Here is an 18,345-nt window from a genome sequence, read left to right as displayed (position 1 = left end):
ACACTGCACACCATGTGGTAAGGTCCCTGAGTGGCACAAATAGTTTGTGCTTGACTGTGAACCTCAAGATTGGTGGTTTGAACCCACCTGGTGGTACAGCAGAAGAAAAGGCCTGGCGATCTGTTAAGGTTACAGCCAATGGTCCCAACCCACCCAGAGCAAAGGAGGATGAAGAACACCAAAGACACGGGGAAAATGCTAGCCCAAGAGACAGAAGGGCCACATAAACCAGAGCCTCCATCAACCTGAGACTAGAAGAACTACATGGTGCCCAGCTCTTACCAGTGACCACTCTAACAGGGAACACAACAGAGAGGCCCTGACGGAGCAGGAGAAAAGTGTGGGGCAGAATTGAAGTTCACATAAAAAGACTAGCCTTAGTGGTTTGAGACTAGAGGAATCCCAGAAGACATGGCTTCCAGACTCTCTGTTAACCCAGAACTAAAACCATTCCCGAAGCCAACTCTTCGGACAAAGATTAGTCTGGACTATAAAACAAAATAATACTCGTGAAGAGGGTGCTTCTTAGTTCAAGTAGATACACGAGACTAAATGGGTGGCTTCTGTCAAGAGGTGGGATGAGAAGGCAGAAAGGAATAGGAGCTGGTTGAATGGACACAGCAAACAAGGTGGGAAGGGAGAGAGTGCTGTCACATTATAGGGATTGCAACGAGGGTCATAAAACAGTATCTGTATAAATTTTTGTATGAGGAATTAACTCAACCTGTAAACTTTTGCCTAAAACACAATTAAAAAGAAAGAGTACAGTCAAAACCCTAGGGAGCATGTCTGCCCTGTAACACACGTGATCGCCGTGAGTCGAAATCAACTTGGCAGTAACTGACAACAGCAAACCGTGTGGTATTTAGTTTTATCACATGTGTTACGGTTTTTACTTTGTAACTTCTGACGCCAGCAGGCCAAAGAAAAACTCATTTTACAGATGTCCCAGGCCTCCTTTATCTGCTCTTTGTCCCTACTTGTCTTCCTGAGGACTTCTTGGCACAGATGGTAGCTTCCCTTTCATTTGATGGCAAGATGGAATGGGCTAAGGAGCTGCTTCTAAGTCTCCAGATCTTCGGGCATCAGGAATTTTGTTTAGGGCTAAATTAGTAATCCCATAATGAACACTTTGAAATTAACTTTGTATTATGTATTTGCAGATAACTACCATGCAGCTAGAACGTGAGAAAGCTCTTGAACATAAGAACCGAATGTCACGAATGCTTGAAGACAGAGATTTATTTGTAATGAGACTCAAGGCCGCGCGGCAGTCTGTTTATGAGGTGAACATACTGGTTTCCGGGAAGAGTTAATTCATGAACTTTTTAGTTTTGCCTTAAAAGTTTTACTTTAATACAGTGATATATTTTGAGTTAACATTTGTAATAGTCATTCAAATAATATTCTAATAGAGACTTTCTTGACAATATTTTAAAGGCTAGCCAGCCATCTCTAAATTTTTTTTCTGAAGGCTAAAGTGGACTGCATGAAGTCTGCTTTTTAAAACTTTGTTGTTTGATTCAGAAAGACAACTAAAGTATCTTGGTCTTAAGTTCTTGTTTAATCATTTGACTTTGTGTAAAAGTGAACCCGTTGGGTATTATTTTTAAAATATAACAATTTTTAAAAATGTTTAGATTTTTTAAAAAACCACTGGCGTACTAGAAAATCTGCAACAGTCATTTGGAAGTTTTGTTTTTTTGTACTTGAAGGTTATTTTTTGGCATGACTTGCAAATTTAAAGGTTACTGTTAGCTTCTAGCTCTTGAAATGCTTTTTTGGGGCTGCTTATTCAATTGCAGGAGAAACTTAAACAATTCGAAGAGCGACTAGCAGAAGAAAGACATAATCGTTTGGAAGAACGTAAAAGGCAACGTAAAGAAGAACGCAGAGTAACTTACTACAGAGAAAAACAGGAGGAGGAGCAGAGGAGGGCTGAAGAGCAAATGCTCAAAGGTATCTGTAGCCTGGGACTGCCAGGTAGGGGAAGGCAAGGCTGATAGTAGATCCAGCTGAGAGCAGTCTTTCTTTAGAAAATACAGCAATCAGGGTAGTTGACTTCTTAGTTGTCCCGGTTCTCAGAGCCCGGGAACCTAACTTAATCATCCCCAGTTTGTTTTATGTGAGGATGTTACATCCTCTACCAGTTTGTTTCCACTTTTTAAATATTCTGTAAAAATGAAGACTTTTTATCATCATTCCATTAATGTTCATGCTGAGTGGCATAGTATTTTGTTGAATGTCTTCTGCCATTTAGCAGTTTTAGAAATTTTAAAAGGAATTTACGTCTATAAACGCTGCCTGTTTGGTACCAGGGAAGCAGATAAGCACCAGGGGAAAGACGCTGGTGTTAGGCACACTTTCTAACCTAATGGATTATTTAGAGCGCGAAGAGCGAGAGCGAGCTGAGCGAGCAAAGCGTGAGGAAGAGCTGCGAGAATATCAAGAGCATGTCAAGAAATTAGAAGAAGTAGAAAGGAAAAAACGCCAGAGAGAGTTGGAAATTGAAGAGAGAGAACGTCGTAGAGAGGAAGAGAGAAGGCTTGGTGATGACCCACTTTCTAGAAAGGTGAGTATAAAAGCCATTGTGTTTGTTGTGAGTCTATCAGCCAGTTTTCTTGTGTGAGAGTTTTGAAAGACTAATATCAATTTGTCTCTCAAAGACAGAACGTTCCTAAAGTGAAAGAAGCTAGACGTGTCTTGGCAGAACTGGGCTTTTACAGGCTTCAGTTTAGATTACTCGTCAGTAAGAATGAATCTCACGAAACTCTTTGTCAAAAGTTAGCACTCCTTAGTGCTGTGGATGAGGGTCTGTTCCCGTGTTCCCTCAGAGAAGGTGCTGTGACTTTAGAGGATGATGGATGTTCTCTGAATCCTTGGCACTCAAAGGTGTGTGTGCATCACATGGGAGTTGGCTAGAAATGCAGTCGCAAGCCCAGCCCCAAACTTTCTGGATCATTATCCCCATTCCCAGGTGATTCAAAAGCTGCTCAGTTTTTTTTGTTGCTGTTGAAGATACCTGAGTATTTTTAATACCTCCTCATGTCCAAAACTGATCTGTCTTTGCCTCCCTGTCTTTTGTTTCTGGATTTCCCTCTCCGATTGCTGTTAAACCCACTTATGTACTGCGTTTGGCATCTAACCCTTCCCTTTCCTCTCTGTCCCTACAGCTCTTGCCTTAATTCAGATCCTTTTCTTTTGCCTGTGTTGCTTACTACCCTTCTGTCTCTGATCTGTTGATATTTAGCCTGTCTTTGGTCTTCTTCTTAACGTTTGATTTGGAACTTTATAATTGCCTCCAGGTCCCTACCACCCCTTCTTGTCTTGAGGTGAATTTATAAACTTTTCCCAGTACATTTTCATATTCTCTGTTCTTTTAGTGATTACTGTTAATTTTTCTGCCAAATCTACCTGTACTTCCAGAGCCTGTAAATTGAGAACTCCCTTCCTCCTTAGAACGAAGCACATTTTGAGCGTGCCTGTGTTTCTTGTGTTTTATTGCAGTCAGCTGGATATTTTTACTTCCACAACATCACCTTATGTTAATCCTCTACTTAGGACTCATTGCATAGTTGCTTTCAGTTTTATAGCCATATTAGCAAAAAACTTTTTTAAAACGCTGTATCGTGTTTTTCCTCTTTTCAGATGAGTTTTTTTTTTAAATAGCTTGTCATTAGAAAAAAATTGTCTTTGTGTATGTTTCAGGAGTTCTTGTTTTTCTCTCACAGTTGAACAGTAGTTTGTCCGGTTGCGAACCATCTTCCCACGGAGTGTTAGAGATCTTCCACAGAGTTCTTATTTGTCTGAGTATGCCCTTAGCTTACCTTTGTAGCAGCCCTCAGTTTCTGTTCTAGGGTGCATGTGTTTAAAATTGTGTGCTTTTTCCTTTGTACAGGTTGTAGCAGGTTTGAATGTAAGTGTTGCGGACCTTCCCCACACCCTTTACATAAACTTCAGTGACCATGTAAAATTTTGAAGAGGGACATACTGTTCATATAATCATTCCCTTTCAGACATTTCATTTACTTTTTCTGCCTAGTAGGCACTGTGGTGGACGTTTGGGGACACTAGGCTTTTTTTTTTTTTTTTTTTGCGTAGTCTCTAAAGGGAGTTTCCAGGTCAGAGGAAATCTGTGGAGTTTAAAATATCAGTTTCACTTTACTGTCAATCTGTTCTGCAGATTTAAAAAAAAAAAATTAAAATTTAAAAATTGCTTATATTTAAGGATCTGAGATCATTTAACATAAGTACAAAAATGTTCACTTGGTAATACTGGAAATTGTAATAAACTGTTGCCAGTGTATTATTTCTTGCTGACTTTGGTAAATGTAGGATTCTCGCTGGGGAGATTCAGAAAGCACGTGGAGAAAAGGACCTGAAGTAGACTCTGAATGGAGAAGAGGCCCACCAGAAAAGTAAGTAGAGTTAAGGAAAATAGTATCAACTTATTATAGGTCCTGTTAATATCTTATTCTGGATATTTTATTTAAGTGGGATCATGCAACATTTGTCCTTTTGTGTCTGACTTAATTCACTCAGCATAACGTTTTCAAGGTTCATCCGTGTCATGGTGCGCATCAGAACTTCCTTTTTCTTTATGGCTGAATAATACTCCATTGTATTGCTGTACCACATTTCATGTACCCGTTTATCTGTTAATGGGCACTTGGATTGTTTGCACCTTTTAGCTGTTGTGAAAAAGTCCAGTTTATCTGTTCTGTCTTTAGTTGCTTATACTTTTGAGAATCTGTTACTGAGAAGAAGATCTTGAAGAATAATTCCTGTATTTTCCTCTGAAATTTTGCTTGTTTTAAGTTCTTACATGTAGGTATTTGCTCCATTTTGAGCTAATTTTTGTATATGGGTCCAGCTTCTTTTTTTTGTATGTGGAAAACTAGCTCAGGCAGCATTTATCAAAGAAACTGTTCTTTCCCCATTGGGAGAACTTAGCATCCTTGTCAGATCTATTGGCCACGGACGTGAAGTGATTTTTTTTTTTTTTGAAGTGCCTTTTAATAATGAGTAAGATAAAAAATTAAAAAAGGATCATATGTTCTTTTCATTTACTTTTAAAAATGTTTGGCTTTTGCACTATAGGGATTGGAGACGTGAAGGGCGGGATGAGGACAGGGTCCTTAGAAGAGATGAAGATCGACCACGGCGCTTGGGGGACACTGAAGAAAGAGAGTCTTGTGTCAGAGCAGAGGACGATCGGCTTCCCCGTCGAGGCACGGATGAAGATAGAGGCCTTAGACGTGGTCCTGATGACGATCGGTTCTCCCGCCGAGGGACAGATGACGACAGACCTCTCAGACGAATTGGTGACGAAGATCGGGCAAGCTGGCGTCACACCGATGATGACCGACCACCCAGACGAGGACTGGATGACGACAGAACCTGGCGAACAGCTGATGAGGACAGAGGGCCAAGACGTGGGATGGATGAGGACCGGGGGCTGCGGCGAGGCGGCGCTGACGATGAGCGATCATCCTGGCGCAGTGCTGACGATGATCGGGGTCCCAGGCGGGGCACGGATGAGGACCGGGGTCCCAGGCGTGGGTTGGATGATGACCGAGGACCTTGGAGGAATACCGACGATGATAGAATTTCCAGGCGTGGTGCAGACGATGACAGGGGGCCTCCTCGGCGCAGCCTGGATGATGATCGGCTCTCCAGACGTGCTGATGACGATCGGATTCCCAGGCGAGGCGACGACTCCAGACCTGGTCCCTGGAGACCATTTGGCAAGCCAGGTAAGATTCTGAAAACCAGACTGGGTGCATCATAGACTCCGCTCCGTGTGTTTACTTGTAGAAAGCTAACTTCTGTTGGGCAGATAACGTACAGAGATTGGGCTACTTACTCGCTATCATTTTCTGGATAAAACCGGCCCGTCATCCATCTATCCTTGAACACCCATGCAGTGGCTTTTATGTTAAACGGTTGCCTTCAGTGTCCCACACACAAAAGCAAGTTAGATGACCCCCTTTTCTGCTTTGCTGATATCATGCTTTTTGTTTTCCTTCTGCCTTCTTGACTGCTTCTTTGCAGGATCTTCTTCCTGTGCCTATCCTTTAAGTTTTCTTTGTAGGTTCTGTTCTGGACTAGCCTCCTCTTAAAAATAAATATAAAATGTACTCTTACCAAATCTCTGTACTTCTGTCAACCAGGGGATGGGATGGCTCCTGGAAGAGCTGTTATCTCAGTTCCGGCCTTTCTCCGTTTGTTTCTTTTCACACATCTTAATTCTTGAGCAACTGTATACACGTCTGTGGTTTCTTCTTCAGGTGACTGCTGCTTCCCTCACTGTCAGTCCTGTATTTCCAACTGCACACTGCATATTTCCATCTGGAAGTCCTGTGGGCACTTGAGACCCAACCTGTCCAAAACTGAACCCACGTGCCCCCTCCCTCCCGGTGGCTCGTGCCTCAGTAAGGGGCACCGCTGCCCACCTAATTGCATGAGCTAGAAATCTGGGCTTTCTCCTTGACTCTGCTCTTTTCCAGCCTTTGTCTTAAATCTTTCACGTAGTTCACGTTTGTATTTTAAATGTTCTTTAAATCTGCTCACTTCTCTATTTCCTCTGCTTGTGCTTCGTTTGGGCCACCATCATTCTTTTTGGAGCTCTGGTCTTTGTTCGCCCTCTCATGCCCACTTCCATTCTTGGTGCAGTAACCAGAGCAATCCCTTATAAAACGCATTTAAGTGAGTGGCTTTCCTGCCTTTACCCTTGTCAATTTCGGTTGCATATGTCTGAAGCTACCTCCAGTCTCATCTCATTCCACTCGCCTAACCGTGAGCCACTTTGTTATCCTTCAGGTAAAGTGAGGATAATAGTACTTCTCAGAGCTCTGGAGAGGATTGAATGAGTTAATATATGCATAGGGTTTAGACTAGTGCTTTGGCCCACGGTAATATCGATGTTAACTATAGTGATACTAGCTTTGCAGCCGTAGTATATTTTCATTGAAATCGATAGTTCCTTTGGCCTCTTGAGTGCATAAGTGTGTATATATACTTACACATACATAATGTATTTGGACATCCCGTGGCTAAGTGCGATATTGGGCAGGATTAAAGGATTTAGCCTTGTTTTATGACCAGGTGGGTGGTAAATGGTGGAGGGCAGGAATATGAAAGGAAAGAATCTTTCTTGCCATGAAGACTTTGAAAATGTTGCAGGGTCTAAATGAACTTAAAATTTGAGCTGTATCTGCATCTCAGATTTCTAGATCTTACCCCTCACCCTTTAAGTTTTCTGTTTAAATGAGCAGTCTGTTTACTGTGAGAACAGATTTTAATACCCAAAATCTCTGCATTGCAACAATTAACTATCAGTTTATCAGTGATAGTATTTCGTGGGATATCCAGTCCAGACGGGAAATTTTCTCTAAGTATACAAGGTAGGAAAACTGTGATAGTCATAAACAGGAGCTGGTGGTTCTTTGAAGTGAGGTAAATGGTGGTGGTTTTCTTTTTTGTTTAACGAGGTGGGAGTGGCTTAATTAGTCTTTAGAATGCTGATGGAGCAGTGTCAACATTAACTTCGCTGCTCATGGTTCCAGTCTGTTTCTTGGGTGGAAAAAAATTTTTGATTTTTTTCAAAAAATAGGTGGATGGAGAGATAGAGAAAAAGCCAGAGAGAACAGTTGGGGTCCACGCCAAGAATCGAGACTATCAGAAGACTCCGAATGGGATAGAGAAAAAGAGAGGGATAGAGAGAATCAAGATCGGGATGAGCACGAAAGGGATCCTGAGCGAGAACGGGACAGAGAAAGAGACAGAGAGCGAGATGGGGATCGAGAGGATCGCTTCCGACGACCTAGGTTTGGCATTCTAATTAAGACTGTTTGTGATGTCTTCCAGGTTACACTTGAGAAAAGGTGCTTCTTGTTCCCTATTTTTCTGTTAGAACCATAGTACCCCCTCAAGAAATTTTTTTTAGAAAGAATTTTAGGGGTCATCTAATTGGATGCTTATTAACAAAGCAAGAAAATTGAGGTTTAAGCTGTGTAACTGTGTACAGGTTGTAAACTGGTAACAGAACCAGTCCAGGTCCCTTTGCTTGCCATTGCTTTTTCCCTGTGGTTTAGGTCAGTCAGTTTTATTCCAATTAAATTGTGAAAGTCTTTTTACTTTTTATCAGTGGTAAAAGTTCGAGCTCCCACTCTGACCTAAGTGGCTTTGTACTGGTAAATCTAGACTAGTGCCGTCCAACACCATTTTCTGCAAGGCTGAAAACGTTCTGTGTCTGTACTGTCCAGTGTGGTAGCCAGTAATCACTTTTGGCTATTGAACACTTGGAACGTGGTTAGTGCAACTGAGGAAGTGTCTTGACTTAGCGAGTTTTAATTTATTTACTATTTAGTAGCCACATTTGGGCAGTGGCTGCTGTGTTGGACAGCACAGATCCAGGTCTTCTCATTTGTTATCTGTGCCTTGAGGCATCAGATGGAGGTTAAGTTAGGAGTTTTCAGCGTTATCCCTGTGACATTTGTAAATTCTCAGAGCACCAACTTGTATATGATGTGTTCACTTAAAAGTATCCACATAGTGCTAACAGCAGAATGTAACTTGTCATTTCAAATGGCCACAGAGATGAGGGTGGCTGGAGAAGAGGACCAGCTGAGGAATCTTCGAGCTGGAGAGATTCGAATCGTCGGGATGACTGGGATAGGGATGACCGTCGTCGTGAGAGAGACGACCGCCGTGATCTGAGAGACAGGCGGGATGACAGAGACCGAAGAGGCCCTCCTCTCCGATCAGATCGGGAAGAAGGTATAGATGTTACACACAGTTGCTGAGTACAGAACAATAATTTCCAAGGGAATTTGGGTTTTATTTAATTATCTGTTAAATTGTATGTATACCACAAATAAGATTTTAACAGATACTTATTCAGTTTAGAATTCATGGTTTTCACGGACTACTTGATGGCTAAACTGTGAAGTAAACTCATTTCTAAATTCAAAGTACAGTAGTAGACTAATCGTAAGGAGCCCTGGTGGTGCAACAGTTAAGCACTTGGCTACTAACTGGAAGGTTGGTGGTTTGAACCCACCCAGCGATTTTGTGGGAGAAAGAGCTGGCGATCTTCTCCCGTAAAGATCATAGCCTAGCATACCCTATAGGGCAGTTCTAGTCTTTAACATGGGATTGCTACGAGTTGAAATCAACGCGACGGCACCCACAACTGTAGACTAATTAAATTGTATGTTAAGCAGCGTGTCTATCGATAAAGTTTACTCTATGAAATTGAATAGTTGATTATTTAAAGTAAGCCCAAAGTGTAAAACGTTTTTTCGGAAATTCTAACAATTGAAACTAATTAAAAAATACTTAGGTAAAAAATGCCTGTATCACTTAAGTATGTGTCTTGCAAGCCTTTGTACAGTTGGATCATGTGGATATTTTTTCTATTATAGCTGTTATTGAAAACTTCCCTATTCTGTGGTTAATTTGCTGTTAAAATTTCTTCAACAAGAGCCAAAAAATCCTTTTAATTTCAATTTTTTTCAATCAGCCAGAGATTTATCACCTCATCTGGAAGGTTTATAGCAATTAGGACATTTTTTCTTGTTCACAGGTTTTGAGTTATAAGACTGTACTGTTTTAAAGGTCTTATCATAGATTATATCAGAATCATTAATATTATTTAGCTTTTATTGCTTTTTAGTTCTGTGATTCTATATTGTTAACTTCACTGTGACATATCTGAGTAATTTGAGGTATTCCTTTTGCTTAGGTTCTGTTTATTCTGAGCCAGTAGGAAACGGTACAAACTTAACCCTTTTTTTTTTTTTTTGGGTAACTTTTTAGCAAGCTCTTGGAGGCGTGCTGATGACAGGAAAGAGGACCGGGCAGAAGAACGGGACACCCCTCGCCGTGTTCCTCCCCCAGCTCTTTCAAGAGATCGAGAAAGAGAACGAGAACGAGATCGGGAAAGAGAAGGTGAAAAAGAGAAGGCCACGTGGAAAGCTGAGAAAGATAAGGAATCTCTTCGTCGTACTAAAAATGAGACTGATGAAGATGGATGGACAACAGTGCGACGTTAAGTCTCAAGATGATGGATTCAAACTGGTGTCTTACATAGGTTTGATCACATTCAAGGATTATTATACTTGTGCTTCAACCAGTCTAAATTGGATTCTATAACTAATGTTTCACCATAACACGAAAAGCATGAACTTGTATTAATCCTATATGATAGATTGATCATGCACCGTATCTACAGAAGGTTGGAAAACCATGCCATTTTCTGAAATTTAAGGTGTTGCATTATTTCACCAATCATTTGTTTACAAAAAAAGAAAAACTAAAAAATAAATTGAAAATGTGAACTCTTCAGGTATTGTGTAACACCTATATCTTGGTATAGAACTGTTCTTTTTTCTTTTGATTTTGAAATAATTTGGAGTGAGGTAAGGTTCTGTTATAGAAAATGTGTTTGAAGACTGTCTAAAACGGTGGAGCTGAACAATTTTCACACCATTAGCTGTTGAAATTATACCTCTTTAGATACTGAGGTATTTACCAGTAACTAAATTAAAATTTTTTTAAGTTCACTTTTAAGTGCAGTAAACATTACAAGCATTGGATACAGTGGGGTTTCCTGTAGATTTTACTTGAGTGAAGGTGAGTATAAAGCAAATATTTAGTCATTATTGTAATGACAAGAATACTGCTGAAGTGTGAATCCCAAACAATATAGCTTTTAAATTTTAAAGCATTTGGTGAACTATTGCTGAGTTCTTTTCTGTTGCCATTAGCAAACTGCTTTTCCATTAATGGAGAATTCATGCCTTTCAAGCATTTTAAATATCACAATATTTATAAATGTGTGGTTTGGAGGACTTGTTTAAATTCTTTTTCTTAATTTCCTTTCTCTTCAGGATAGATTCTTTCAACAAGTACTTTGTAGTAGCGACTGTGTTGACTTTCGTTTCGGAGGGCAGGAGCTGTGTTAAAGAGAACTGTTGGGTCTCACTGAGGCCAACACAGAACTTGCTGCTGTGTTTTTTTTTTCAGTGATAAATAAAATACTTAATTTGTTTTAGTGTTGATTTGTGGTTAAAGTGTTTTGTTCATAATGGTGAGTTTGCATATTTGGTTGAGTTTGTGTTACTTGCTGTTAAATGTCTCAGAATCTAAGAAAATAACATAGAAAGCAAATGTGGCTATGATGAGTCCCTGAAAATCTCACTGCGGGACCCTGTAGTTTTTTTTTAATGCTGTCTTCTGTGAACTTCTATGTATTTTGTGTGTGTTGTGTACCACCTTGGATTTCCCCCTGAAATTAGAAAAATCATTTATGGTGGCTGTAGGCACTTTTTATTGAATAGTGGTGAGAACTCCTGCTGGTACATCTAAAAGGCCAGAAGAGGGCGTATTGACGCATCCCTAAGTAATCAGATGTAGCTTTCACTGTTACCCATGTGGAAAACCACTTTTTAAATATTTCACTTTGTTAATATCTGGTGTTTGAATAAGTGGAAATCTTAAAAGGCCTTTTCTTTCATAATGAGTGAACTTCAGACTGGTGATTGTATTTGGGGCAGTAACCTACTCTGAGTCTTCAGCTGCTGGAGAACTGTGACAGCATAGATGGGCCCCAGCTGAAAACTCATGTGAACTGCTGAGCTACACATGTGTGCATAATGGTTGGGTTTCCAGGCCAGTCTGCAGACCCACCCACCCTTTCTGCCCAGACCGCTCGCAGACATACGGTTCCTCAGAGTTCTGTCTCCTGGGAGCACAGGTGGGAAGAGTATTTTTTCCAGTCTGTAGCTGCTGCTTCACGATCCTTTTAAGTTTCCACCGCAGTGCCTATCAAAGCTTCCCAACCCTACCTCCCTCCCACCCTAGGAGCTATTAACAGGTATCAAAGGAAAGCTGAGCAGCCAACCCACGGACTGCTGTGTTCACACATCTTCAGTGTTCCTGGTAGCTTTTGCATTTTGAAACAAGAAATAAGATAGCTGTTTACGCAGAAGGATCTGAGAGTGAAGCCAACCAGACTCCCCCAACCCGTTGGTTTAAAGCGTCAGTGGCCATCAGGAGGGAGGTTGTGTCTGCACGTGTGGGATGCTTTTATGTCAAGAACTACCTGTGGTTTTTTATCACAGATACTTTGTAGATGGACCAACTGAAAACTTTTTAAGTCTAGTTGAAGCATGGGACACTGGAAGGGATCTTATGTTGTGGCTGAGAATGGACTAGAGAATTAGGACTGACACTGAAACCTGCTTGAAGTACACATTTGCAGTATGTATAATTTTGGCTTAATTTATGAGAGGTTCTAATTAAAGCTAATAATTGCACAACTTTCAAAAAGGACCTGGTAGGAAAATTAAAATACAAAAGATCACCACTGGAAATAAGTCTACAAGAGTACAGGTTGAGGCTATCTGTGCTTCCACAGCTGGTGAAGAGAGGATTCCATCTACCGTTCTGTTACTAGCCAGAGACACAGGGTTTGTAAGATGGTAACATCACACCATTTTGCACATTTTTTTTAAGACGTGGAAAGAATGAGATTTTTTACCCTGAACAATTCGGGAAAGTGGCTAAAGTTTCAGATTAAATGTTGAGCTCCAGGGATTGTTTTTAAATGTATTAGGATATGGTTAGTATACTTCTTATGAGAGATCTGGGAAATCATACTAAAATAGCTTACCCTTTGTTCATGCTTTAACTCCCAGTATTTCAATATTAACTGGAAAACGGAGGCAAGTTTTTTTAGGCAATGGGGCTGGAATGGGGTGCTTTCTAAATGGCGTTAATATGGCTGCCTGACTAGTTGAGTGAGGGTCTTCTATATACCTCTCCCCATACTCTCTTGGCTTCAGGACTTTAATAAATTCATATTAGACACACCCCTTTACAGGGATTCTCACATACTGAAGGCACATCCTTGAGGCCTGGAAGCATGCAGTGTCTAAAACTCGGCCCTCTAAAAAATATGGAAGAGCTAATTAAGTCGGTCCTGCTGCTCCTCTAGTCCTCTGGCCTGAGAGTATATGGCGACCCTTTGAGAAAGATGGAGCCCTGTGAGAGGTAACAGAAATTCATGTTGTCCTGAAAGCTTCATCCCAAAAGCAAAACTGTTTTTTTCACATCTTCCTTTGACCAAAAACGCCCACGGGTGCCTTATTGTTAGTCACCCAAGCTTGTGTTACACCTTCAACTGAGAGTCCAGATTAAGTGAAGGATGCGCGGAGCGGAGGCAGCCTAACCCCAAATACCCCAGCTAAACCCGCCTACTGGAAGCTTTATATACTTAGACTAAGGCTTTTGTTGGTATTTTCAGGTACTGATGAGTGCATGTTTCAGATGGGTTCGTCTTAGTTCACAGCTGTTTTTCCTTCATGTCTTGATGGTAGGTAGCCACGTGGACTTAAGTGGAAATACTAGTACAGGCCACAGTGTGGCCTTCAGCATTAAGGATTTACAAATTAGGATGGGATGTGAAGGAAGAGCCTTTGCCTAAGGGTCAAGCTGAATCTCAGGGATAACTGGCAGGATTCCAGAAACAAGACTCCTAGGGTCTTTCCAGTTAAAAATGGGAATGTGAGCGAGGCTGTGTGTCTGCAACGGCCAGTTCGTTCCTCTTAATCAGAGCTTATTCTGGTTTGAGGACAGCCCACGCCTAGACTGCCCACAGTGAAACCCTGAACAGGTTATTCCATGAACCTCCCAGAACCCAAGAGATTCCACATTCCATTGAGTTTGAGAGGCCTTTAGCTTTGCTACTTAGGAACCCTGACATTGAGCAATTTGAGGGAAGTTTATGTCTCTTGCCTTTCTCCCTTTACCTATTAATAGTCACAGGTGTGTCTTAAATAACTGGACTGGGGGGGGTGGTAAGAGAAAAGGCCCAGTAGAAAAGTTCTAAGATTAATGAGTTCATACACTGTTACTGTATAAATACACAAAAATATTGAACAGCACCATTTCCAAGTGTATACACAATGATTATAACTTGGCACAATTTTTAAAGGTGGGAAAGGCTAGTTGCTACTTAAGTAATAAGAGATCTGGTACAGAAAAGGAGCTGTATTCTCCTTGCTACAGACTGCCTTTTACATTCACTTCCAGCTAGGATGGAAACAACCCACAGGGGTTGGATACCCCACCCAGATTAATACTGGGAAGTCTATCAATCTTTTACTTCTCACATAACGGTGACACTACCAGGGGCTTGCTTAACCTGGATTTAGAATAACTGATTAAGGACAACTAAGAAATATTACTTGCTTCAAACAATAAAATAGTCATTTTGCCGACATTCATAAAATCGCCAGTTTTAAGCTCAGTTCAGAGGCTTTTAAAAAAATATTCTAGACCTAGTAAAGTGCCTCCATTTGTAAAGTGAAACACCCGAGATTAGACTGAAACAATTTCATACTGATGCGCATCTAAAATAGGCCGATGTATACAGTAAATAAACAGCGCCTCTAAGTTGCCACACTTCAGCGAATGGAATCATGCCGAGCCTTCACCCTTCGGGGTGTGCACGAACTAGCAACTGTTAAGAGACAAATAAGACTTAAGCGTCTAGTCCCAATCGCTCGTTGGCAGCAGAGTACTCCACACGCCGGCTTCTCTGAAAAACAACCAAGACGACATCCCAAGTTGAGACAACTGCTGAGCCCCACGCGCCCCACTAGCAAGGGAGCTGGCGCGCAGACTAACTGAACTCGAGCGACGCGGCAGGGGCGGCCGCGGTGGCGTCGGTGCCGTGGCCAGCTCAGACCCTCAGCGCAGCTTCTTGCCCGGCAGGCCGTCCCGGGCTCCGCGCGGTAGCGGGCGCGCGGCAGGCGGCGGCGGCACTTTGGAGAGCGGGCAGTACTTGATGGTGTGCGCGTTGTCCCCGCTGGCGCCGCACAGGGGGCACGTGTAGCGGCGCAGCACCGGGCACAGCACTCGCCCGTCCGGGCCCTTCAGGATGTGCGTGGTGTAGAGCGCCACGGCCTCCTTGTTGTTCCGGCAGAACACGCACACCTGCAGCTCCGGCTTGAGCAGCCGCGCGGTCGGCCCGGAGGCCGCGTGCAGCCGGGGCTCGGCCGCCCACGCCGGGGCCCGCTCTTCGCGCCGCGCCGCCTCGGCGGTGGCGAGGGCAGTGGCGGCGGCAGGCGCGCAGCCCAGCAGCACGGCGGCGGCGCGGCCCGCGAACGGGCTCAGCTCGGCGAAGCGCTCCTCCAGCAGCCCGCCCTCGGCGGGGCCCGCGCACAGCTCCAGCGCGCGCAGCTCCAGCGCACCGCCCAGGTAGCTGCCCCGAGGCCCCGGCTCGTCGCTGTCGTCGTCGTCGTCGCCGTCGTCCTCGTCGTAGTCGGCTGGCCCCAGCGCCGGCCCCAGGGCCCCGGCTGCGGGCCCGGCCCCTGCGTGGGGCGAGCAGCAGACCGAGGAGACGGAGGAGGGCGGGGGACTGCCGGGGCGCTGGTTGCTGTCCACCGCCTTGGTGATGAGAGTGGCGAGCCCCAGGTAGTCATTCCACGAGCTGAAGGGCTGCGGGTGCGCCGGGCCCGGGGCGCTCACGTGGCGGGCGCTGGGCACGAGCGCCGTGGGCGGGGGGGCGCGGCCGCGGCGGGGCGAGCGGGGCGCCCAGGGGAAAGCCTCCATGGGCGGCTGCGGGCCGCGCCTCCCCGTCGCTGGTGCCCGGACGGAGGGACGCGCGCCTGCCCGCCGGCCGGCCTCTGCGGGCCGCTTGCGCCTTTTATCGCCGTCCTCCTGCCCCAGCCTCGCCGCGGCCCTGCCCCCGTGCTCCCCGCCCCGGCCACCTCGCCCGCGCCCGGACGGAGGCGGAGCGCAGCGGAGGCGGGCGCGCCGGGCGGCGGCCAGTGCGCGCTCCGCTCTGGCCCGCGCGGCTCCCGCGCCCGCGCTGCGCCAGCTTCGCCAGCCGCCGGGCGGGTTCCGTTCGGGGAGGGAGCGGGCGAGGCGCCGCCTCGGGCCCCAGCGCTAATTGGCTGTCGACCAGAGCCCCCTGCGCCGCGGGCGCCGCTCCGGGCGCTGATTGGTGACTCCCGGGAGGGGGCGTGCCCTTTTGCAGCGCTGGGAGGGGAGAGAGGAGGGGGGCTTGCGGGGGCCTGGGTTTGGAGCAGGTGACCGCGCCTGTGGGGAGGCTGGCTGAGGAAGGGGCCGGGTTGGCGGTGAGGGATGGTCCGGGAGTCACGCACTACCTCCCAGCGTGTAATGGTCCCGACCCAGCCTTCTGAGCAGCCCCCTTTCCCGGTCTCAGCAGCATCAGTAAGGAAAGCTGTGGGGAGGCAGGAACGGCGCGGACTGGGATGCAGGTCTCACCTCAGAGCTGCCCAGCCTTCAAGTAACTTCCATTTGCCCAGCACATTGGAGCACTTTCACCCAGGGTGAAACCCTCACACTGCTCTCTGAGGCTCAGAGGGTGTGGTTCTTGCTGTAGTAAGTGACGGAGGGACGCAAGACTTCCCATAGCTCGCAGCAGCCTTCCAACAGGTGTGCAGACTGAGGCCGGGTGGCCGCTAGCTGGTGACCTGGGTGCGGGTGGAAGCTGGGTCAGATTACCGACAGCCTGAGAGCCTCGGCCAGCGATTGGGGTGTGTGCAATTATGGAAAAAAAAATCATATTCAACGTCATCATTTAATACTTTGAAATGACTAATTTTTTTGTAAAAACAATGGAAAATCAAGGTCAAAAGAAGGTTTTTGATTGGAAGGGTGGGAGGCCATCGGCCCATCCCAGGAGAGGTGGCAACATTGTTTTTCTTCATCGGAAGTAGGAAAGGTAGTAGGTCTTGAGAAAGGCTCTCTAGGGTTCTGGGGATAGAGAAAAGACCTCTCCTGGTAGCTGGGCCTGCCTGCTGCAGGGTGAGCTCCATGAGGCAGCGCGGGACAGGGCTTTCCTTCCACACACTGGACATGTAGCTACTGAAATAGGGAGACAGGCACGGCTGGCGTGGCTGGTACTGGCAGCCCTCATTTGGCATTTGGTCATGCTCAGGGTACGGCTCAGGGTTGACTGCCCGGTAGGGGATGCCTAGGACCTGGGCTAGGCTTGGCAAAGAGTGGACACTAGTTAATGTTCGAATGAATGAGTGAAGGAAACAGAATGTCAGCAGTGAAAGGAACCTTTGGGGGCCTTCAGCTCAGTCTTCACTGATGAGGGAAATCAGCCTGGGAAGAGAAGTGACTTCTTTAAGGTCACACAGTGATTAGCTGACAGACTCCATCCCTCCAGTCTTGGTGGTCTTCCCACTACACCGTGGACCCTGAAGGTATTTCAGACTGTGAGTCTGTGCCTGCGTCAGCAGGGATCCCATGCTGCAGACAGGGAAGCTAAATGAAGAGTGAGATGGGGCGAGGTGCCTTTGGCTTAGGGTGCTGCCTTCTGGCCGCTATCCGGGGGCCGGTGTGCAGGACAGGAGAGGACCTGTGGCAGTGCATTGATGCCATCCCTGGCCACCTGTCTGTGTTAGGAGTTGGAGACATGTTTTTCAGTCTTTTCCTCACTTCCTAACCCCTAACAATTGACTTCAGTCCTGAAATCAGGCATTGACATTCTGCACTTGCCAACCCAGTTCCTTTTTCAAGTTTGTGTTGGCACTCAAGCTGAAAAGCCCTTCCTTTATTTCCTCCCCCTCTCCCACCAAAAAGAAAGAAAAGCGCCTGAATGCTGTGGGCTCCCGCAGAAGCCTGGCGGGTTTGCTGAGACTGAACTCTGAGCTCTCAGCCACGAAAACCCCAGCCCCCAGACTGGTATGAAGGATGATTATACTATAAATGGAAAATTCCAGTCAGTTCACACAGCCCTGGAGCCGGCATACTTTCAAGATAAGCTGAAGAGTAGGTGCCACCGTTCTGAGAAAAACTTCTGCAAGGAAAGTTTAATGTTGCCAGCTGCTGCGTCTGGTCCCTGGGGCAGGCCAAGGAGAGGGGACGAAGAAGCCCAGGCCTTCTTTCCTCCCCAGTTGGTTTTTTTTTGGTGTGTATGTTAATTGTGCTTTACGTGAAAGTTTACACAGCAAATTAGTTTCTTATTCAAAAATTTATCCACAAACTGTTCTGTGGCATTGGTTGTAATCCTGCATGGTGTCAGCACTCACTCCCTTTCTCTTTCCACTTCGGGTTCTTCAGTTCCATTTGCCCAGTTTTCCTGTCCCTTCCCGCCGCCTCGTCTTTGTTTTTGGGCAGGTGTTGCCCATTTGATCTCGTGTACTTGATTGATTCAAGAAGCATGTTCCTCACATGTGTTATTGTTTGTTTTTATAGGCTTTCCTAATCTTTCCCTGGAGCCATGGTGGCGTAGCTACTAACCAAAAGGTCGGTAATTCAAATCTACCAGCCGCTCCTTGGAAACACTATGGGGCA

At 45.3% G+C, this 18,345-nt stretch overlaps 2 protein-coding genes across 2 annotated transcripts in view; one reads left to right on the top strand and one right to left on the bottom strand.

Moving 5' to 3' along the window:
* Positions 1 to 11,064, top strand: part of EIF3A (eukaryotic translation initiation factor 3 subunit A) — a 32,124-nt gene extending 21,060 nt beyond the window's left edge. The window contains exons 15-22 of the mRNA XM_049855124.1: positions 1,164 to 1,286; positions 1,806 to 1,959; positions 2,388 to 2,572; positions 4,336 to 4,418; positions 5,101 to 5,756; positions 7,616 to 7,829; positions 8,600 to 8,781; positions 9,823 to 11,064. Of these exons, the coding sequence (XP_049711081.1) occupies positions 1,164 to 1,286; positions 1,806 to 1,959; positions 2,388 to 2,572; positions 4,336 to 4,418; positions 5,101 to 5,756; positions 7,616 to 7,829; positions 8,600 to 8,781; positions 9,823 to 10,058 (1,833 nt within the window). The 3' untranslated portion in view covers positions 10,059 to 11,064. The remainder of the gene's footprint in view (positions 1 to 1,163; positions 1,287 to 1,805; positions 1,960 to 2,387; positions 2,573 to 4,335; positions 4,419 to 5,100; positions 5,757 to 7,615; positions 7,830 to 8,599; positions 8,782 to 9,822) is intronic.
* Positions 11,065 to 13,859: 2,795 nt separating this feature from the next.
* Positions 13,860 to 15,693, bottom strand: NANOS1 (nanos C2HC-type zinc finger 1). Its single transcript, XM_049855125.1, has one exon. The coding sequence runs from the start codon at positions 15,622 to 15,624 to the stop codon at positions 14,761 to 14,763; it is 864 nt and encodes a 287-aa protein (XP_049711082.1). The 5' UTR covers positions 15,625 to 15,693; the 3' UTR covers positions 13,860 to 14,760.
* Positions 15,694 to 18,345: the final 2,652 nt, after the last annotated feature.

The sequence above is a fragment of the Elephas maximus genome, chromosome 16 (assembly GCF_024166365.1).
Source record: "Elephas maximus indicus isolate mEleMax1 chromosome 16, mEleMax1 primary haplotype, whole genome shotgun sequence".
NCBI classification, from domain to species: Eukaryota; Metazoa; Chordata; class Mammalia; order Proboscidea; family Elephantidae; genus Elephas; species Elephas maximus.
The sequence above is the reverse complement of the archived record's forward strand: the minus strand, read 5'-3'. Positions and strand labels throughout refer to the sequence as shown.

What these genes read in the sequence shown, in the direction of transcription:
- NANOS1 (XM_049855125.1), bottom strand. Translation starts at nt 15,624, where the DNA reads ATGGAGGCTTTCCCCTGGGCGCCCCGCTCGCCCCGCCGCGGCCGCGCC.